A 23769-nucleotide genomic window follows, 5' to 3' on the forward strand; every position below is an offset into this window, starting at 1 on the left:
ATCCTGGGCTTGTTGCATCATTGCAACCATTAATAGCTCACTATAAATATCTCACCATAAGACATTCTCTCTTGCAGACAAGACATATGAATTAAATGAGGGTCAGAAAATGAACCACATGTATAATAACAAAAGTATCCAAAGAACAGACATTTTAAAATCAGTTTGTAATAACTGTAAGCAAAATTTAATTGTTTTAGAAAGTTGCTAAATGCATGGCATATAATTAAAGTAGCAGCGAAAGAACCTGAGAAATTATTCAGTAGTAGATAACTAGTCATATGTAGAAAAACATGAAGAACAGCGATCGATTGATTTATTCATTATGAGTCATGAAATCAATATTTACTCTTAGCAATCATACAGATAAATTTTCTCCATGACAATCTGCCACTACAGTCCACTGAAGGACATGATGCAGCCAAATGAAAATATATCTCAATATAATTGAATTTCATATGGAAAATCTGAAAACAATGCTAGTTAAAATGCTCAGCTTTATTTAATTCTGTCATTGAAATCCATCATATGAAAAACATTAACTTTGTTTTATATACACTATAGTAGAATTCTTAGAAGAACATATACCATTGTCTCAATGTATGTATCAGATTAAGCATATGCAGCCTGGGATAGAATAGTATTGAAATTACTTTTCATTGCCTTTTATGATAAAACAATGTTGTTGTTGTTTTAAAAAAAAATCTTCATTTTCTTAGCATAATTTCTCTAATTCCTGGGAATTAGCTGGAGCTTTTCTTCTAGTCTTTTGTCATCAATAGCTGGCTCTTGACAATATTTATTTCATCACTAATGATTGGAACTGCCATTTTGTATCAAGGATAACTATATTTTTCTACTCTGAGTGTCTTCCGGTACAGAGAAAATATGTCAGGTTAGTAAGTTAAAAATTTTAACAGAACTTCACTCACCCCACTGTATGAGATGGTGGATTTGATTCAATCCCAAAGAAAAAAGCTATTTCCCACTCTTATTATACATATAGTAACCTACAAAATACATTGTAAGAATTTGTTAGAGCTGCATACGAACTTATTTCAGGGAGAGAGTTCAGTTCTAATGTTAGCAGATATCATACACATCGTATCAGAAACCAAATAGCCTATTTGCAACAACAGAATCCAGGTATTATTCTTCATTAGAATTGACCAAAACTATGCAAACCAGATGTACATCTCTGGTACTAGAAGCCATTACTGTATAAATAGGAGGTGCACTTGAATCAGAGAAGAAGTGTTAAGAAAACATCAATTGTTCAGGGAACCTAGGATATTCTCTCAATCATAGAACTTTGAAGGGCAAGTTTATTTTCTACTCTGCCCCTGCACTCCAGTTACGCATGTTGCAAAAACAAGGCTACTGTGCTAAATCAGTCCATAAATAAAAATTGACTTCTAGCTTTTTCTGTGATACCTGAATTTTTACATTGTAATGACGCCATAACACACAACACGTCAACACTGCAAATGAATTTGGCTGAAGCCATTTTCCCTTTGTTTTCGGTTGCCATGGAATTAGGAGGGGGGATGAGTATTTTTTAGCTTAGTCAAAACAATAAATTGTTCTGTGAGAACCAAGGTCATTGCTGATTGCATTTTGACGGGCTGAAGCTTCCTTTAGAAAGGCCACTCAAGTAGTTAATTGGGGGATGTGATTTATGACATATTACTGGGGTGGGAAGTTCAACTTTGTAACATTGTAGGCTTTGAGAGGGAACTTCAGGCTTGGTTTCACTTTTGATTGTGCCAACACTATGTAGCCAAATAAATATGTTCTTTAAAGAAACCTTTTGTCTTGGAGTTCTGTTATACACATATTATCGATTATGCTATGAGAGCAACACTTTCCACAATACGATCAAGAATTAATTCCAGCTACTCTGGGTTAAAGATATGTGCCATCCACATATTAGTAGTAAAGTGGAATGCTTTTATATTTCTTAAAAAAACATACACAGAAAAGATGCAGAAAGAATAGTCCACTGAGGATATTCTTTCCAGCAGGAGATGAGAGTTAACAATTTTAATCTAACCCACCTTCCAGAGTCTGGAAAAGTTGTCCAGGAAATAGAAATCAACACAGACTCAATCAAATGTTTTAGATATTCAAATGTTAAGAGTTGAAATGAAGCAACAACATTTTTGAGCAAAAGGAAAGTTATTTTTCAACAACTTCTAAATGAATTATGATGGACTAAATAAGATATTTTGCATATTGAATACTTTTCTTATAAAAGAAGAGAAGAAAAAAAACATCAATAAACAAAAGAATGGCTTCAGTTTATGGTAAGAGATTGTAACCAGTTTCAAAGTCTGAATGATCAAAATATTTAGAAAGTCCTTTGTTCTAGGCAAAGATGTGAATATGGAGTATTTAGTCTCCTCTGGTTGAGTTCTATATGATTAGTCATCCAGCTGACAAAGTAGAGCAACTCCTCGCTTGATCCAATGCTGGACTGGCTGGTCAGTTAGCAACTTCCGGTGGCGACGCGACGCCGAAGACAGCCGTTTTTGGGCTGCCCGCTCCGCAGCTGTGTTTTTCCATCGTAAACAGCGCCGATCAGCTGTTTAGATGGATTTGAAGCCCCCTCCTCGGGAGAAGAGGAGGGGGTGAGGCCCCAGGTAGGGGTTGAGCTCTCCGGGGCCGCCTGAGCTGAGAGTTTGGGCGGCTGAAGGATTGAGCCCCCCCCGAAGCCTGGGTTGCTCCGAGCTGCGCAACGCCCCTGCTCCGGGATTTATGGAGCAGAGCCAGGTGTTAGCAACCACCCCTGCCAAAAGGAAATACTTTTGATTATCAAGATGCAGGCAGAGCGGTACAGGAGGTCAAGGTGATGTGGACTCTTATCTTTACTCTCTAGCTCAATGGATTTTATAGCTTTAAAGTGAAAGTGCACAATAAGTGAAAGTGGGGGATGATGGCGGCTAAAACTTCTAAAGCTCTTTGGAGTGCGGGGTCTTCCCTGGTGCAACAGACCTCATTGCAAGCTTTGCTTCCTCCTGCACCTCCTCCGGCATTGACGCTTAAGGATTTACAAGACGCTCTTGGAAAGCATTCACAATTGATGTCTGACATGATGGATGAAAAGCTGAAAAAGTTGGAGGAGAAACTGGAGAAGAAGATGGAAGAGAAGTTTAGAGCAATGAGGGTGGACATGTTGTCTATGATTGAATCTGTAGCTGAATGTGTGCAACAGCTGGATGAAAAAGTGAAGGATCTCAGTCAAAAGAACTCTATATTAGAAGCAAAGGTATTAGAAAATGAAAATATAAGGGATAAAATGGACGGAGAATTGAGCCTTGCTCAGTATCATCAGATGCAGTATGCTATTAGAATCAGGGGTTTAAAGGAGAACTGTAAAGAAGATTTAAAGCAGCTGATTTCTGAGGCTCTGGAAGGGGTATTGGGCCAGCCAGCATCTGAAATTGAGGGAAATATGGACAAAATTTTTCGTGTAAATTCATGGATTGCAAGACAAAGGAAGTTACCCAGAGATGTGGTGGTCTATTTTACAAAGAGAGTAATTAGAGATGAAGTTATTCAAGCTGCTTATGATACTAAACTGGTAGTGGCTGAGCAAGAAGTCTTGGTTTTAAAAGAGATTCCCCCGAAGATTTTAAGGAGAAGGAAAGATTTTGCATTTTTAGTACAGGAACTTAAGAAATGTGATATTAAGTTTAGATGGGAGATTCCAGTTGGACTGGTGGTGACGCATGAAGGTAAAAGACATCGTCTGGTTACTGTGGCCCAGGCACGTGATTTTTATAGCAATGTGTTAAAAGCAACCCCCCTATCATTTTTGGAAGCTGTTAAGGGATACGGCGAGGGAAAGCTTCAAGATGTTGCAGACAGACAGATAGAGAACAATGGTGTTGGAGGGGATCAAGATACAGTTTCATTGGATGTTGCAGGAGGCCAGAGGAAGACGCGTGCCGCACTAAGAAGAGCAAGACGAGAGCAAGAGCAAGACCAGCAGATAGTTATGGAATCTCCAAAGTGTATTTACAGTGAAGATGTGGGAGGGGCGCGGTCCAAAGAAGTTTTGGGGGTCATGACAGACGTGCTCCAAAAGTTTTGGGGCGTTAAGATTGCTGATTAAATTTTTAAATTAGTATCTTAATGGATTAAATTTATCATAGAGGAGAAAGTTTTTTTTTTAATATTTAACACAATTTAAGATGGATGTTATTTGCTTGTTAGAAAAGTATATTAGGGTTATGGACTAAAAGTATGTGTTGAACTAAGAATGGGTATGCAAGCTCCTAATTAACAACAAGTTGTCTTACAGACTGCTTAAACTTTTTTTTTTTTTACTCTTTTTATTTGAACTCAAGGATGACTTGGAACTGCGAGACATTTGGTGCGATACATGCAAGAATTATTTTTGATTATGGTTTAGTTTGGTTGGAGATTATTAAGGCTAATAGATAGGCGCTTTTGGCGCGTAACTGAGAATTTGTTTATTTTTTTTCTTTGAAATTAATATGAATAAGGACTGGGATTAAGAAAATCTATTCTGAGTAAAGCTCCTTTCTGTTTTTCTCTTTTTCTTTTTTACTTTATTTGTAATATTAATATTGTTTGTATTCATTTTACATGAGCTAGAGGGAGATAGAACTAATAGTTTATTGCTGATAACATAGGGGTGCTTATGTTTGTTTTTTGATTTTATACCCTGTATTTAGCTCTGGGAAGTCGGGGGGGGGAGGAGGGAATGGGGGGAAGGGATAGGGAGGGTTGGGTGGGGGTGGGGGAGGGGGGGATTAAAGTCAAAATGTATTGTAAAACTTTTTAAATAAAAAAAAAGAATTTGTTAGAGCTGCATATGAACTTATTTCGGGGAGAGAGTTCAGTTCTAATGTTAGCAGATATCATACACATCGTATCAGAAACCAAATAGCCTATTTGCAACAACAGAATCCAGGTATTATTCTTCATTAGAATTGACCAAAACTATGCAAACCAGATGTACATCTCTGGTACTAGAAGCCATTACTGTATAAATAGGAGGTGCACTTGAATCAGAGAAGAAGTGTTAAGAAAACATCAATTGTTCAGGGAACCTAGGATATTCTCTCAATCATAGAACTTTGAAGGGCAAGTTTATTTTCTACTCTGCCCCTGCACTCCAGTTACGCATGTTGCAAAAACAAGGCTACTGTGCTAAATCAGTCCATAAATAAAAATTGACTTCTTGCTTTTTCTGTGATACCTGAATTTTTACATTGTAATGACGCCATAACACACAACACGTCAACACTGCAAATGAATTTGGCTGAAGCCATTTTCCCTTTGTTTTCGGTTGCCATGGAATTAGGAGGGGGGATGAGTATTTTTTAGCTTAGTCAAAACAATAAATTGTTCTGTGAGAACCAAGGTCATTGCTGATTGCATTTTGACGGGCTGAAGCTTCCTTTAGAAAGGCCACTCAAGTAGTTAATTGGGGGATGTGATTTATGACATATTACTGGGGTGGGAAGTTCAACTTTGTAACATTGTAGGCTTTGAGAGGGAACTTCAGGCTTGGTTTCACTTTTGATTGTGCCAACACTATGTAGCCAAATAAATATGTTCTTTAAAGAAACCTTTTGTCTTGGAGTTCTGTTATACACATATTATCGATTATGCTATGAGAGCAACACTTTCCACAATACGATCAAGAATTAATTCCAGCTACTCTGGGTTAAAGATACGTGCCATCCACATATTAGTAGTAAAGTGGAATGCTTTTATATTTCTTAAAAAAACATACACAGAAAAGATGCAGAAAGAATAGTCCACTGAGGATATTCTTTCCAGCAGGAGATGAGAGTTAACAATTTTAATCTAACCCACCTTCCAGAGTCTGGAAAAGTTGTCCAGGAAATAGAAATCAACACAGACTCAATCAAATGTTTTAGATATTCAAATGTTAAGAGTTGAAATGAAGCAACAACATTTTTGAGCAAAAGGAAAGTTATTTTTCAACAACTTCTAAATGAATTATGATGGACTAAATAAGATATTTTGCATATTGAATACTTTTCTTATAAAAGAAGAGAAGAAAAAAAACATCAATAAACAAAAGAATGGCTTCAGTTTATGGTAAGAGATTGTAACCAGTTTCAAAGTCTGAATGATCAAAATATTTAGAAAGTCCTTTGTTCTAGGCAAAGATATGAATATGGAGTATTTAGTCTCCTCTGGTTGAGTTCTATATGATTAGTCATCCAGCTGACAAAGTAGAGCAACTCCTCGCTTGATCCAATGCTGGACTGGCTGGTCAGTTAGCAACTTCAATGCAATGACAAAGTTAGTTGAATGCCCAGTTGTTGAAAGGACTCCTTTGCGTTCACTTGTCTTATACAGTGGACACACATATGCATTTGATTTCTTAATCTCTGATGTTTTTGCTGCAAGGAAAAAATTATATAAGGTAAAATAACTGAGAATAATGCATACCACTAAATAAAAATACTGAATGCCTACAAACAGCTTACAAACTGCATTGCAGCAAGATGGCATAAAACTGAAGGGAAACAACCACGCACATCGCATCTCTTGAGGTGGGCGTTAAACATGGAAATATAAGTGAAATATTAGGGATTAACTTTTTACTTATCCTTCTCTCTGACATCTTATATTGAATATGATGGGATTCCTTTATTTTCATGTTTAAAACATCCCACTTTGACAATAGAAATTTGAGAATAAAATAAAATTATAATTAAAAATTGTTAAGTTCTAACAGACAAATGCTAACATAAAAAGAAGAGTAGGAAAATGCCTTGATTTAGTGGCTAAAGTTCAGTAGCAATGCTATGTGAGCACTTCCAGAGATACAGACTGAATTAACTGGAGCCACCAAAAAGGATGAATTTTAACTGTTAAATGCCTTAAAGAAATATAATAATAATAAAGTTGGAAGGGACCTTGGGGGTCATCTAGTCCAACCCCCTGATCAGGCAGGAAACCCTATACCAGGGGTAGGCAACCTCGGCTCTTTTATGACTCATAGACTTCAACTCCCAGAATTCCTGAGTCAGCTGCTAACTCAGGAATTCTGGGAATTGAAGTCCATGAGTCATAAAAGAGCCGAGGTTGCCTACTCCTGCCCTATACCATTTTGGACAAATGGCTGTCCAGTCTCTTCTTAAAAACTTCCAGTGTTGGAGCATGCCTTCTAAGAACATCTGAGATTGGATTTTTATGGGAGGAAATATCTTGTCCAAAATGATTTAGGGCTTTAGAAGTCAAAGTAATACATTAACTAGTACCTAGAAATAAATGTCAATCTGATGGGTTTGGGGTTTTAATTATTGTTTTTAAATAATTTATTTATTGTATTTGGGCACTATGGTTTAATCTGTTTTTAATTTTTGTATTTTGTATTTTTGGTATTTATTGCCCTGTTCACCGCCCTGAGTCCTTTGGGAGAAGGGCGGTATACAAATTAAATAAAATAAATAAATAAATCATGCTGGCATTTGAGGTTTGTTTTTTAAAATAATGATAAATATTCAAATCAATGAATCCTTGTGTGGAATCTTGATGTCATGCTACAAAGGAGATTTCTTGCAATAGTCAATGACCTTACATGCAATATATTAAAGATAAAGATAAAGATTTCCACTGCCTAATCGCGTGTGACTCTATGGGGTGGTGCTCATCTCAGTTTCTTAGTTTCTATATTTCTGTAGTCATGTGGCCAGCATGTAATAATAATAATAAAGTTGGAAGGGACCTTGGAAGTCATCTATCCAACCCCCTGCTCAGGCAGGAGGCCCTATACCATTTTGGACAAATGGCTGTCCAGTCTCTTCTTAAAAACTTCCAGTGTTGGAGCATTCACAGCTTCTGGAGGCAGGTTGTTCCACTGGTTAGTTGTTCTAACTGTCAGGAAGTTTCTCCTTAGTTCTAGGTTGCTTCTCTCTTAGATTAGATTCCATCTGTTGCTTCTTGTCCTGCCTTCAGGCACTTTGGAAAATAGCTCGACTCCCTCCTCTTTGTGGCAGCCCCTGAGATATTGAAAAACTGCTTTCATGTCCCCCCTAGTCCTTCTCTTCGCTAAACTAGACATACCCAATTCCGTTCCTTATATGTTTATATGTTCCGTTCCTTATACGTTCCAGTCCCCTAATCATCTTTATTGCTCTTCTCTGTACTCTTTCTAGAGTCTCAACATCTTTTTTACATCGTGGTGACCAAAACTGGATGCATTATTCCAAGTGTGGCCTTACCAAGGCATTGTAAAGTGGTATTAATACTTCACGTGATCTTGATTCTGTCCCTCTGTTAATGCAGCACAGCACTGTGTTGGCTTTTTTGGCAGCTGCAGCACACTGCTGGCTCATATTTAAGTGATTGTCCACTAGGACTCCGAGATCCCTCTCACAGTTACCGTATATACTTGAGTATAAGCCGACTCGAGTATAAGCTGAGACCCCTAATTTTACCCCCAAAAACTGGAAAAAGTTCTTGACTCAAGTATAAGCCGAGGCTGGGATCCGCCGAGTGGCTTTCAGCACTGGAGAAAATGCAAAATCGCTCGAGACCAAACTCGAAGGAATCAGCTGCCGGTAGGAGCGAGGCGATCCGTGCGGTCCCGTGACAGCCAGTCGGGCAAGCAACGCGAAGAGCGGCAGGGCTTTATTTTTGCACCGTGGAGCTCCCCCTCCCCCTCCTCCCAAACTCCCCCTCTCTCCCCCTTCCCCCCACTTCCCAGAGCTGAATACAGGGTATTAACCGGCGGCGGAGGCTTGCAGAACGGCGGATCGAGCCTCTGTCGCCGGCGGCTGGATCCGCGCTCCGCAAGCCTCTGCCGCCGGCGGAGGCTGGATCCGTGCTCCACAAGCCTCTGCCGCCGGCTGGATCCGCGCCCCGCAAGCCTCTGCCACCGGCAGAGGCTTGCGGAGCGCGGATCCAGCCTCCGCCGGCGGCAGAGGCTTGCGGAGCGCGGATCCAGCCGCCGGCAAAGGCTTGCGGAGCGCGGATCCAGCCTCCGCCGGCGGCAGAGGCTTGCGGAGCGTGGATCCAGTGGGGGGGAAAAGCCCTTTATAGCAGGATTTGCCTGCATGTCTCAAGTGCTACCTAATGTGCTTTCAGCCTCAGTCGGCCACTCCACATTGTAATCACGAAGGTAGCTCTCTAACGGAAAGGAAAGGAAAGGGAAGGGAAGGGAAGGGAAGGGAAGGAAAGGAAAGGAAAGGAAAGGAAAGGAAAGGAAAGAAGGAAAGGAAAGGAAAGGAAAGGAAAGGAAAGGAAAGGAAAGGAAAGGAAAGGCCACCATCTCTCCTCTGCCGCTCGCTCTCGCCGCTCCAGCCCTGGCGAGTCAAAGAGACGAAAGGCCCCGAGCGATAGGAAGGGGATCTCTGCCCTAGAGCGGGAGGGGGGAGGGAAAGGGGGGGGAGGAAAGGCCCGATCGCTTTGTGTTGAGCTGGTTCAGCTCAGCCGGACTAGGCGGGGCTGCGGCTCCCAGCTGATGCCGCTGCCGCCATCCAAGTCCGGCCGGCAAGAACTTTTTTTCTCCCCGCCCCGCAGTGACGAGTAAAGCGCGACTTACTTCCTCCTCTGTGCCCACGTTGCCTTCTCGCCCAACAATCCCAAGTAAGGGGCGGCCTCAGAAAGGGGCTCTAACTTTCCCCTACCGCTCGAACTTATCTTGGAGAGGAAGGCAAAATCGGGAGAGGGAAGAAGAGCGAGGACTGGAGCAGCGCTTGCCCGGCTTCTCTCCCCTGCAGGGAGCGGCGGGGTCGGTTCCGCCTCCACCATGTTCTCTCTCAAGAGCCTTGTCCCACCCGCAAAGCGCCAGCGCCGCCGCCGCCCCCTTCCTAGCCAGCCCTCAGCCGCTTCACAAGCACCCGTTGCCGGCCCAGTTCTATCAGACCCGCGCGGCGCCGCACGTACTCCGTTTACACGGCCCCCGTACTTCCCCCACACGTCCCTTCTCCCGCCTCCTTCCCATAACGGCCTCTACCTACCGGACGGCGCCTCAGCTCCCCGTGTCCGCCGCCGCCGCCGCCACCCTGACCAAACCCTCTCTGCCTGCGCGCGCCCTCCCTCCCTCCCTCCTTCCTCTCTGTCTCTAGCTGGGCGAGGCTTCCAGCCGTCGCCGTGACGCTGCACGCCCAGCTTCTCTCTGATTTCCCTGGCCCAGTCCAGTGATGCTTGAGAGGAAAAAAAAAGCGAGCGGGCGGGCGAGGGGGGGAGGGAAAGGCGAGAATGACCGCTTTGTGTTACCTGCCATGAAACCAGTCCTTGCAGGCGTCGCACTCTATCATGAAGCGGGTTACATCGTAGGGCAGCCAGGCAGCGGAAAGAAGCAGGCAGGCAGGGCGCGGAGGTCCGGAGACCTGCCGACGTTTGGGGAGGTTTGGGGAGGTGCACGCGCACCTCCCCAAACCTCCCCAAACTTTGGCAGGTCTCCAGACGGCGGCGGCTTGGGAGAGGTGCGCGCAATCCCGGAAGCACCGAAGCCTCGGCCGCGCGCAAGTCCTCAGTAAGTTCTTTTTTTTTGTTCACTGGAGTATAAGCCGAAGTGGATTTAGCCCAAAAAGTGGGCTGAAAAATTCGGCTTATACTCAAGTATATACGGTACTACTATTCAGCAAGTTACCCCTATACTATACCTGTGCATTTGGTTTTTCTTGCCTAAATGTAGAACCTTACTTTTTTCACCAATGAATTTCATTTTGTTAGATAGCGTCCAGTGTTCAAGTCTGTCCAGATCCTCCTATATCTTAAGCCTGTCTTCTGGAGTGTTGGCTATTCCTGCCAGCTTGGTGTCGTCTGCAAATTTGATGAATTCCCCATCTATCCTCTCGTCCAAATCGTTGATGTTGAAATGCACTGGGCCCAGAACAGAGCCCTGGGGCACCCCACTATACACTTCCCTCCATGTAGATGCAGTTCCATTGAGGACCACACACTGAGTACGGCCGGTCAGCCAGCTACGAATCCATCTGGTGGTGATTCTGTCTAAGCCACATTTTTCTATCTTATTGAGTAGTAGGTTGTGATCTACTTTATCAAATGCCTTACTGAAGTCCAAGTAAATTATATCTACAACATTCCTCTGATCCACTAATTTTGTCACTTGGTCAAAGAATGCAATAAGATTTGTCTGGCATGATCTGTTTTTGACAAATCCATGTTGGCTTTTAGTAATGACTTTCTTTGCCTCTAGGTGTTTGCTGATTCGTTGTTTGATTATCTTTTCCAGAATCTTCCCAGGTATTGAGGTCAGGCTGATACGTCTGTAGTTTCTTGGATCTATTTTTTCCCTTTTTTGAAGATGGGAACTACATCAGCTCTTTTCCAGTTCTCTGATAGTTTCCCAGTGCTCCAGGATCTTTGAAAAATATAGTTCAGTGGTTCTAAGATCACATCTGCCAGTTCCTTGAGAACCTTGGGGTGTAATCCATCTGGTCCTGGTGATTTGAACTCGTCTAGGCTGGACAGGTGCTCACTTATCATTTTCTTGCCTATCTTAACTTGTGTTTGTATTCTGTTTTTGATAGGTTGGTCTGTTTTTTCCCTTTGTGTAAAGACAGATGCAAAAAATGAGTTAAATAGTTCTGGTTTCTCCCTATTGCTTGTTACCTTCTTCCCACTTTCAGCCACTAATGGACCAATCATTTCCTTAACTTTTTTCTTGTTTTTTAGATGCTGAAAGAAGCTTTTTTTGTTATTTTTGGCTTTGGTTGCAAGCCTTAGTTCATTTTGAGCCTTTGCTTTCCTCACTTCATCTTTGCAGGCTTGGGCTATTTGCTGATATTCTGACTTAGTTATGTGCCCCACTTTCCACTTTCTATACTTGTCCTTTTTATCTTTCAATTTATCAGAGAGTTCTTTATGCAGCCATGCTGGTTTCTTTTGAGAGCTGTTATTTTACCTCTTTTTTTGGTATTGTGCTATTTTGGGCTTTTATTATCTCACTTTTCAAAATTTCCCAAGCTTCTTGAGTTGTTTTCCCTTTGAGGATTCTCATCCATGGAATCCTTCCCAAGCCCTCTCTAAGTTTATACACTGAGGCTCATGAATACTGTTACCTTCCCACCAAAGTGGTACCTATTTGCACTTGCATGCCTTCGAACTGCTAAGTGGGCAGGAGCTGGGACAAGTAATGGGAGCTCACCCTGCTACCTCGTGCTTGGGTCTTGAACTCGGGCTGTCAGTTTTCCAGCTGACAAACTCAGTGTCTTTAACCACTGAGTCACTGGCCGCTTGCACACAATATATTACAGAAGTGTAAACAGCTAGTTTAAAATACATATTGAAAGAATATGTCAGGCCATAAATGACATATTAACATTTAAAAGTAGAAAGCAATAGCCCTGCCAATTAGCTGTTTGCATTTGATACTGAAAGATCATAATGAAATCTTTCTAAACAGTTACATGTAGAAGGTACATATAAAAACTAATTTGCTACAGTTGATAGACTTAGTACATATCCATATGTTCTCCTATGAAACACTTAAGTTGCAACAATTAGTTTCAAGTGTCACACATATACCATATGATTTTCCTGTCCATCTCTCTCTTCAACCCATGACACCTGTCAGCTACCACCACCAACACACTGATCATCTGCAGCACTGATCCACAAGGATAGGATGATGGGGTTGTATGGAAGCAGTCTCTACCACCCCACCACCATGGATCAAGAGTTCCAGGTGATCTATGTGAAAAACAAGGAAATGGTGCAAACTATCAATACTATAAAATTGCTTCTGCTAGAACTATATCTCATGGCCACATAAGGGATAACAATTGGTTCTTGTTTTTCCCAGTTGGCACATAGGAAAATGTTGGTGGTAGTGAAAAGAAAATATACAGTGGTATCTTGGTAGTGCGATGACTACCAAAAATGATAGTACGAAACAATTTGTTCCCTTAAAAGGAATAATGTAGTGAGTCACAAGGGCAGTGCCTTTTTTGTAAGAAAAAATGTGCTAGAACTCACATCTTGTTAATCTTTTATTTAAAAAATTATATATTCAGTTCTTAGCAGGACTGGTGGTTGAGAAGTAATTAGTATTTTTTTTCATTTTTAAATTTGGGGTCACACTTTTATACTAAAAATTTTAAAAAGATTTTCAATTCACCAATGATTTTTAAAGATAAATTATTTACCATTTGCACAGAGTCAATCACTGTACACATACCCACATGTCAGTTGTGTAACAAAACATAACCGTCACCACCCACAGCATGTGACCGCAATGTGCGACCACATGACCAATCACAAACTGGGCAGTGCCACAAGCCAAGCAGCGCCATCACAACCAGCACAGACGAAGTACGCATGCATCGAAATTGATACACAAGCAGCCTGCATGCACCGTTTTAATGATTTTGCTACCGACCTGCTACGCTCGACAGGGTGATTCAAGTCCACATGGACCACACATCAAATTTTCAAAAGTTACTTTTAAAACTTAGAAAATCCGTTGAAAAAAGTTCTGATGTGAAGAACTTGAAAGGAAACAGCTAGGACATCTTGCTATGTAAATTAAACATTGTAATCTTGTAATCTGTAATCTAACATGAATGAATCCACAAATTTGTTGCAAAAGATATAGGACTCTGAACATTTCCAAATAACTATTTGACTAAGATTCACTTACCTGGTTTTATCCAAATAATGGGCATCATGTCAAAGAGGATTTTGGGATGTTGTTCACCTAGGAGCCCTCTGGTGGAAAAAAAAAAACAACTGTGGAAAACTACAATAATTCAGTTAAAAAAATTAAGTTTTATGTAATATAACATATTTAGGAAAAAGAAGAAAAATATAGCCACTCCAGTCATCATAAATCTAATCTTCCACCATAAATTAAGTATTAGTGCTTCAGCACAGAGTGATTATGTTTGTGAAGTTATTTGTAAATGTCATTTTCTATTCAATTCAAGGGCAATGATCTGAGCAAATATTAATAATAATAATCCTTTACTGTCAAAGTACAACATGTGTACATTGAGATTAGCTGAGCCTCCCCCCGTGCTCTCTCCCCCCAACACACAGTGACAACAAACCCTCCATCCTACCACACCATGTGAACCAACTACACCACACACCGGCCTCCCAAGTCAATTCTGCATAAGGTTATATCCCATTTAAAAGCCTAACAGCACATGGATAAAAGCTATTTTTCAGCCTGTTGGTACGGCTGGCTATATTCCTATATCTCGTACCGGATGGTAGGAGAGTAAAGAGATACCATCCAGGGTGTGAGTCATCCCTGAGAATCTTCCTCACTCTTCCAAGGCAACGAGCCCTGGCAATGTCATCCAGTGGTGTCAGGGAACAGCCCACAATATCTTGTGCTGTGCTCACCACCCTCTGTAATACTTTCCTGTCCGCGGCTGTCAGACCAGCATACCAAACCACAATACCATACGAGAGGACGCTCTCTATAGTAGACCGGTAAAAGAGGGTCATTAGCTGTTGTTCTACCCTGTTCTTCCGCAAGACCCTAAGAAAGTGAAGCCTCTGTTGGGCCTTTCTAGCCACCTGGGTTGTGTTAACTTTCCAGGTCAGATCTTCGCAGAGGTAAACTCCCAGAAATTTAAAGGACAGATCATCCAGATGTTAGAAGATGGGAGTGTTGAAGAATGTCTTCCTATTAGTCGTGAAGTGGTAAAAAGTGTACTATTTTGGGGGAAATTTACTACTATTCCCATATTTTAAAGAGAAATTTGCTTTTAAACCTATAGAATATATTATAATCTCATGATTTTTATAAAACAGTTTAATGCATTGCCATAGCTCTGTTGCAAACATCCAGGTCACTCCAAACAAATAGTTTGGCAACAAATAGTTCAGGTTTTCTGCATCATGCCAGTTGGTGCTTGTCTAGCATTTTGCATCTCAGTGAGATGGCCCTGTTTTTACTCCTATTGATTTTGCTAGGAAAAGGGAATGCAAGATGTCAAGTTACAAAAATACATTGAAAATTAGTATTCAAGAAAAGGTGGAGAAGCAATTTTAACACTGTATATGCCATACACATTTACTACTAACTTTGCTCTATCCCAGCGAGCTCCATCTAAAAATAGCCCATTGATGTAAACACCATCTTCTGGAGCAGTATTTGAAGTATCACTTGGAATAACCTGAACAAAATGAAAACAATAAATTATTGCTTTCAGGTTACCATCATTTGTTCATTGGAAATATGGTGATCTTTTTGGCAATGAAATATAATTTTAGTACTAGCTTTTCCAATATGAACAGAGGAAGTACTGTGTTTAGAGATTATTGTCCTTTAAATTTCTTCTTTTTTTCCATCCAGACCTTGATTTCTGTTGAGCGTGGCTAAATTAATAATGAATAGGGATATGTAGCTACTTGGATCCAAAGCAGGAAAAGTATTTCTTCTGACATGGCACAGGTTTTCTTGTCACCAGCTCCCTAAAGAAACAGTGGCTTGGATGAAGTGCATCCTAAGTGATTACTACCCAACTGTAGGAAAATTCATTATGATGACGATAAAAGTAGGATGACAGTACTTATTGTAGTATCTGTTTCTGCCTTCCACTACTTCGAAACACTGAGGAATCAAAATAGGTACATATATGAATTAACACAGTTATGTACCCAATGCTTTTTTTGTAAAAAAAAAAAAAGTGCTGGAACTCACACACGTCATGCCTTGCCTACCCTACAAGGTTCCATCCCAAAAGGTGCCGGAACTCCGTTCTGGGCATTCTATGACAAAAAAAAGCCCTGTATGTACCAATACACTTTGCAGATTTTGCAAATTCCTATGTAATTGTCAATGCTGTGATAATGGATGTTGTTGCTCTGACAACTGACAATCAGCAGCCATTTTTACTTTTGCTTCTAACATCCCTTTTCTCTTCTTTTAGAGTTCAGATGTAGAAGGGGGGATGGGGTAAATTCTTGAGGGTTTAGTTTGTAGAAGTGTGGGAACCCAAGGACATGGTCTGATAAGGTTTTGGATGGCTGAGGAGTCGGCGAGAAAAGCCCGTGTTTTGCGTTAATTGGGGAATGTGATTTATGACAGCGTCTGTGGGGTGGGAATTGCAACTTGTTACTTTGTATCTGCAGGGAGGGAATCTCAGTTTTGGGTTCAACTATGTAAGTGCCAATACTTTGTTTCCTAATAAAATGTTCCTTAAGGAAGAATTTTTGCCTTGAAGTTCTTTTAACAGTTTCATCTATCGGAACCATGACAGTAATCTGTAAAATTCAGTCTTTGCCACTTAATTTTACCTGAAACTCATATCCCAGGAGATCAATAGGAATAGTGTATTTTCGGGCATAATTCTGCATTGCTCCAGTTAAAAATGCTTGTGTGAAAAAGAATCCTGAGAGCCAAAACACACATGGTTTTCCAGAATCATACCAATCCTTGGAAAAGAAATAGAAGAATAATCTTGGTTTAGAACCATATTTTATATAAAACCTATTGGCAAATTATTAACCATAGCAAATTATTTCACAATAATAAAATGATCAATTATATGCTTGTTGCTTTACCTGTAAGAATTTCAGTCTAGCTAGAAAATCTAGAATATAGCTTCCCAGTGGTTTTAGACTTGGGTATGAACGTTTAGCCCAGTTTTCTGCAACTTTTCCAATAAGAAGACTGGCGCAAAGGGCCTCTAATTCAGAATCCATCACAACCAATCCTTTAATCGCTTTCTTCAAATTTACCAAAGTTGTCCGTATGGTTCTTATTAAACTAAATGTACAAAAAAATGTAGACACATAATTCAAGTTGCAAGTTTTATATATCCTATAAATAATTACATGTACAAATGATTGTACTGTACTTCTCTATTCTCTAAAAAAATGATACTGTTATTTTATGACAGCTTTAAAACGTATTTGTAACTTAACAGTTTCTACTGTAGGATTAGGAGATTTAATATAATCTATATAATCCATGTGCATATATAAAAATATGAAGAAAACAAAGCCCTTACTTGTTAAAACGTTCCATTTCTTGCACCAGAACTGTATTCATACTTTCTTCATATTTCACAGGATATTTAATAAGTGCTGCCTCAATATCATAATCATTTGGAAGCTAGAAAGGTTGATATACTTATTTTAATTCTGACAAATGTAAATTTGTTTTATGACTGTATTTATATGACCATAATAAATCAAGCTATGGCAAATAAAAAGAATTCAAATTCCTATTGCAAAATTCCAATTGCTATTACACAAATTCTATATAGTACAAGTATTATTCCAGTGAGAGCATGAGAAGATCAATTAAGGAGGTAAATATCTTTCAACAAAATCACATGAAATTATTTTCTTTCATTTTCCCCATTAAATTAAAATCAGGAGAATACAGTATTTTTTTTAACATTGTTGTGAATGGAGTCTACAAGCCAGATTACAGATTCATAATTCACATCTACAATAACAATAAGAACAACAGCAACAACAACAACAATAATAATAATAATAAAGTTGGAAGGGACCTTGGAGGTCATCTAGTCCAACCCTGTGCTCTGGCAGGAAACCCTATACCATTTCAGTCAAATGGCTGTCCAGTCTCTTTTTAAAAACTTTCAGTATTGGAGTATTCACAGCTTCTGGAGACAGGTTGTTCCACAGATTGATTGTTCTGTCAGGAAATTTCTTCTTAGTTCTAGGTTGCTTCTCCCTTTGGTTACTTTCCATCCATTGCTTCTTGCCCTGCCCTCAGGTGCTTTGGAGAATAGTGTGTGTGTGTGTGTGTGTGTGTGTGTGTGTGTGTGTGTTTCTAGGTTGCTTCTCCCTTTGGTTAGTTTCTATCCATTGTTTTGGAGAATAGTGTGTGTGTGTGTATGCATATATGTGTGTGTGTGTGTGTGTGTGTGTATGTATATGTATATGTATATATATGTATATTGGTATATTGGTGTCCCCCAAAGGATCTGGCAAGCATTTTGCTAACAAGTCTAAATTGAGATAATTTATATTGTTTCCAAAACATCCCAGAGCTGCGACTTCCTTGTGTTTCTTTGAAGATGTTTTGCTTCTCATCCAAGAAGCTTCTTCAGCTCTGATTGGATGGTGGGGGAATGGAAGGATTTATATTCCTTGCAGACAGCTGGTCATTTGCATTCTTTCAGAGAGCCGCTGAGGCCACCTGGAGGTTTACCTGTGTTGTCAGGGTCATCTGAGTAGTGCAAATGTATTTGTTTTTTTCAGTATGCTCATAAGGTTGCACTAAATTCTATCATTCTGGGCTTTGGATCTCCTCCTCCTGTGTAAAATCTGTTGTTTGTTCAGTTGCTTCTGACATTTTTTGTGATCTGGAAAAACATTCCCTCTCCTGGATTGCATGTCAGTAATTTTGATGAGTTTTTGTAAGCTCATTCTGGTGTTAGAGATAATGCCAATCAATTTACCTTCTGACAGCTTCGTTTTTGCCTGCTTTTGATTTTTTCAAGTCTACTCTGGTGATTTTTGCTTTTACATTATGTGTAAAAATCTTAAGTTCTAGTTTCATTACTTGGGCTTCAAGGGAACAATCTGGCCTTGCTTTATCAATTGAATGATCAATTCATGGTGTTCTTAACAATTTTCTGCAGCACTTTAATTCAAAAGCATTTTTTCTTCATTTATTCTTTCTGATCATTCAGTGTTCAGAACATGTTGCAACTGGAAAAGTTATAACTTTCACAATATGTATCTTCGTTAGTATGAAGTTTTTATACTTTAATAATTGAGAACTTTAAACAATATAGATTAGATTAGACTAGATTAGACTAACAGCAGAAAAATAATTCTGAAGCAGTTATAGTTTTATTTCAGTTCATATTACCTTGTTAAGGATGTCATCTGCAATTTCATATAAAGTGCTGTCACCACCACTTTTAGACCCTCCTTGATTGCTTCCTCCTTGTGTCAGCAGAAGGGATTCAAAAGTGATTTTTGTTTGCTGGAGATCCTTTGATATATCTACATTATCATGCAGCCCAAACACTTCTGGTTGCTGACTAACAGGAAGATTCTAGATAATAAGGCAGAATTAATTATTTAGGACTGAGGAAATATTAATCTAATCAATTAGTTTAGTAGATCATCTGAAAATTGAATAGCTCTGCAGATAATCAGCAGAGATCTTTCTTCTAGCATTAAAAAAGAAAATCTACACTTAAACCAATACTATACTGGAATTTATCATGCTTAACATTGATATTTTTTTTATTTGGATTTCATTTGGCACTATTTTCTACAAAGATAATATATTACAGTTGTCTATAGACAGATATGTGCTCAAGATGAATTTAGCTTGCTAAATCTTTTTAAAAATATGAACCCTGTACATAAAATCATACCTTAATAAATTCAATGTAATCATCATAATTGCCCCTTGGGGGAGCATAATAGTTGCCACTAGGAGAAAATGAATAATGTGAATTCTCCACTATATCTGGGTTGTAAAAGTCAGCAAGCATAGTCAGTAGTAGACGTCTATCCCAGTCATCTGTCACTCTTCCTCCATAGTTGCACTCACCCGTAAGGTAAGTTATTGCTTCAAATGGGATGTGTTCATACTCATTTATAAACAACTGAAATTGTAAACAAAATACACAGCAGAGGACAACAACAATATTCAGGTGTTCTCTAAACTTCTTGAAAGGTTTTTATCTGTTAAAAGAGTATAAATATTTCAAGACTGGACTATTTTTCCCAGCAGGGTTCTGGAATGCCTACTTCAAAGCACATCAAAGAAACATGGAAAAGACACATTAATATTAATATATTTAACAGAATAGCTCATGTTTTAAGCAAGTTTACTAGGTTTTTTTAGCTTCCTTTAGTAAGGAAATATTAGGCACAAAATACAGACTGATAAGCTTGGTGCATATCTGAGTAGTAGAGTAGTAGAGTCTACTCAAATATGAATTTAAAATGGAATCAGCTTATGAACTTTTTGCTACAACCTTGGGTAAATATTGGAGGAAACAATGAAGAGACTTACCTGCAATTGTCTGACACTGATTCGCAAGTCTGATTCATTAAATCCATAGGGAATATTCCATCCCAGAGGCCCAAATTTTTTTCTCTCCTGTACTAGGGCATGAAAAAAGCAAACTCCAAACAGCAGCTTCTCCCATCTCTTTTAAAGGGAAAAACACTCAGTTAACCCAGATGGAAATAAGACAAGGCAAACACAAATGAAAAATTCTGTATCTAGAAAATTCGTGGCTGATAATAACATTCAAAAGTTGTTTTGGTCATATAGTGATATTGTCACTAACTCCAATGAGTTGCCTTTTCCTATCAGTTCATTTTATTCAGGACCAAAATCTTATATTACTCTGCATCCTTTCAGAGGCTTGCCACCTGCCCAATTGCTGCTTCGTTAGGCAGCCCACACAGAGCATTTATTTTAATATATTGATTGGATGACAGACTCTTCCTTACAGGCATTATACAAGGATGGAAAACTTAACCTCCTTGAAGTTAACAGTTTTGTAGGATTATGTTACTGATGGATACAAAAGTTTTGAAATTGTGGCAGAGGAAAAAGATAACAAAACAGGGAGATATCAGCAAGTATGTGGAGTAAAGATTTTATAAAAAGGCCAGGGAATACAAAAGTCTATCTATCTATCTATCTATCTATCTATCTATCTATCTATCTATCTATCTATCTATCTATCTATCTATCTATCTATTTATTTGTTTGACTTATATGCCGCCCTATCTCCCAAAGGACTCAGGCGGAGCCAACTGGGGGGGGCGGAGCCAACTGTCAGAGCGGGCGGCTGTGTGAACGGAGTTCTCTCCACGCACAACCTCTCACCCAGTGTTCGCGGGGGCTTTTCGGAGCTTCAGGAGGTCCTGTAGGGACATCCGAAGTTGCAGGCAGCCCGGAGAACCTTCATGAGCGGCGGTTCGTGTTGAAGATCCGGAGAAAGTCTGATGCGAGCGAACCGGGGAGAAGGAGGCCAGTAATGGCCGACATGAAGATCTGACAGAGGGACGGAGCTAGCACGTAAGCAGCGGGACAACGGTAGAGCGGAGCTGACGGAGAGTGTATCCGAATATTAAATAGGAAGCGCTTGTGAAAGAGGTACTGGTTCGAAGTGGGAGCCTCATGGAGAGGGAATAAGCGGCGATAGAAGTCTTGAGGGAGGCGTTTGGCAAAAACAGCAAGGGAAAGAAAGCCGAAGACTATATGACTGTATTCTAGCTGGAGATAAGCTACAACAGGTCAAAGTCTGAGCTTTGGAGCCTTAGAGACTGAACTCTGGATTGTCGGGCGTGGAAAGCGATCAGCTTGGTCTAGTCTGGTCTATTCTGGTAAATTTTGAATTTGTGAACTTTTGAAACTTTTGAAATTCTACTCTACTTGTCACGGGCGGCCATTTGATATAGCAATTTAGTAACTGGAGGTTTGTTTAGTGGGACACCTACTGGTCTTTGACAGCAGAGGAAGACGGAAAAGGTGCCAATTTCTGCGCCGGAAACGGGGGAAAAAAAGAAGAAGAACGTGACTTTGAATATATTCATACTATAGAATTCTATTATACAAATTGCTTAGTTGGTAATAAGTATCTGGTGGTAACTGTTTTATATATCTTTTGTCATAGAGTTAAAAGGTTTATATAAGACTCAGGGTATTACACATTGATAAAACGCTGTTATAATTGGGGAAACATGACAAGTATTTCGGGAGCAACTAAGCCTAGCGCTGGCAAAAAGGCGGCAGCACAGGGACAGGGGATGGCCTCAAGTCCCTCCAATCAGAAATCTATAGAGGATATGCTGCAAAGGGAAAGATCTAACTCGAATTCCTTTAAAGATTTACATGCCCTTTTGCAAAACCTACACGAGGCAATGGCCAAAAATCACGAGGAGATGAAGAGAGAAATAGGCCAAATAAGAAACGACACTGGTGAATTAAAGGGGAAGATCCAAGCGATAGATGATAAATTTGAAGGGATTCAACAACAATTAGTCAAAAATGAACAAAGACTTCAAGATATGGAAGCTAGAATGGAAAAAGAGGAAAAGAGAGTAGATGATTTAAATGAAATACTCCTTCAGGCTAATAAGGAGTTAGAAACAACAGTCATTTTTCTGGAAGCAGAAAAGGCTGCTCATTATCTACGCTTCCAAAACGTTCAAGAAAAAAGAGGGGAAGATCTGTTGGTCATGATGGCAGAACTGATGGCAAAGGCACTCGGTGTAGGGAAGGAGGAAATGCTGGCGGAAATTGATGAAACATACAGGGTCCAAACTAATTATGCGAGAAGGCACAACCTCCCAAAAGAAGTACATGTAAGGTTAGTTAAAAAATCAATTCGGGATGAGCTTCTGCATAGATCTAGAGAGGAACCATTAGAATTTCGGGGCCAACCAATCACCATCCTTAAACAGATACCTAAAAGGATGAGGGATCTGAGACGCGGCTATCAATTTTTAACATCTAAATTAATAAGAGAAAATGTAAACTTTAGATGGCTAACTCCAGAGGGTATTCTAGTTACGTGGCAGGATAGAAGGCACAGACTGGACACGATAGAGAAGGCAGAAGATTTTTATAAACGTCACTTCCATAGCCAAGAGGAAGCAGATTTAGAAGATCAAGATGGAAGGGAGGTAAGAGAAAGAGATACAATACGTGTGGCAATGGATGGGAAGATCTTAGCTACAGAGGATAGAAGGAACAAATCCGGTGAGTTAACAGAGAAACATGGAACCAGAGACAAGGAAGAGAGAGAGCCCCGAATCACGAGATCCACAAAAACCAGAAATAAGTAAGATGAAGGGAGGTGAGTGTAGTATTATGTCTGTGAATATTAATGGATTGAATTCGCCAGTGAAAAGGCGGAAATTTTTTAATAGGCTTATTCACCAACAATTGGATATCGTGGCAATACAAGAAGTCCATATAAAGGAACAACAAAAATATTTGTTAGTACAACCAAGAATAGGGAACCTATTCGTTTCCTTAGACCGACACAAGAAAAAGAGAGGAGTGGCACTATATGTAAACCCAAAATTGACTGCAAAACAAATTTATAACGATAAAGAGGGTAGAATACTGATAGTCGAGGTTATAATAAATCACAGGAAGGTCATGATGGTAGAGATATATGCCCCAAACCATAACCAAGAACAATTTTTCAAAACACTTCACAATAAGATATGTAGCATTGATTATGAGGAGATTTGTTTAATAGGAGATTTTAATGCTATCCTAGATACAAATTTGGATTATATGGGAAAGACGCTTAGGAAAAAGAAGAGAAGAACTCTACCGAGATCTTTTCTCAACTTGGCTGAGGAACTAAATATCCAAGATGTCTGGAGGGAAAGAAATCGTAAGGCTAGACAATATACATATTACTCCAACCGACATAGCTCATGGTCTAGAATAGACATGGTATGGATGACGAAAGAAATTAGTTCAGAAATAGACGAGGTACATATAGCGACAGGTACTTGGGCAGATCATAATCCTATTAAACTTATCTGGAAAGGCTCCAAAAAAATACCCAGATGGACGCTTCAAAGAGCAATTTTAAAAGAAGACGAATTCAAATCTAAGATGGAGAGAGAACTAAGTTTTTTCTTTAAGGAAAATAAAGCTATAGACACCTCAGTACAAAACAATTGGGATACAGCTAAGGCAATGATGAGAGGGGTAGCGAGGGCATATATGGTACATAAAAATAAGGGGAAAAGACAACAACGGGAAAGATTAGAAGAGGAATATAAGAGCTTAGAAGCTACACTCCAACAAGATCCACAAAAAGAGAATATCAAGCAATCTAT

The 23769-nt window shown here is 39.7% G+C and overlaps 1 protein-coding gene across 1 annotated transcript in view; it reads right to left on the reverse strand.

Moving 5' to 3' along the window:
• Nucleotides 1-5941: 5941 nt before the first annotated feature.
• Nucleotides 5942-23769, reverse strand: part of DNAH12 (dynein axonemal heavy chain 12) — a gene marked incomplete at its 5' end in the record, with an annotated part of 110800 nt that continues 92972 nt past the window's right edge. The window contains 9 exons of the mRNA XM_081316993.1: nucleotides 5942-6410; nucleotides 13628-13695; nucleotides 15025-15116; nucleotides 16240-16377; nucleotides 16507-16711; nucleotides 16956-17059; nucleotides 18797-18985; nucleotides 19314-19547; nucleotides 19961-20098. Coding sequence (XP_081173119.1) covers nucleotides 6220-6410; nucleotides 13628-13695; nucleotides 15025-15116; nucleotides 16240-16377; nucleotides 16507-16711; nucleotides 16956-17059; nucleotides 18797-18985; nucleotides 19314-19547; nucleotides 19961-20098 — 1359 coding nt within the window. The 3' untranslated portion in view covers nucleotides 5942-6219. The remainder of the gene's footprint in view (nucleotides 6411-13627; nucleotides 13696-15024; nucleotides 15117-16239; nucleotides 16378-16506; nucleotides 16712-16955; nucleotides 17060-18796; nucleotides 18986-19313; nucleotides 19548-19960; nucleotides 20099-23769) is intronic.

Source organism: Vipera berus, assembly GCF_964194415.1.
Source record: "Vipera berus genome assembly, chromosome: 2".
NCBI classification, from domain to species: domain Eukaryota; kingdom Metazoa; phylum Chordata; class Lepidosauria; order Squamata; family Viperidae; genus Vipera; species Vipera berus.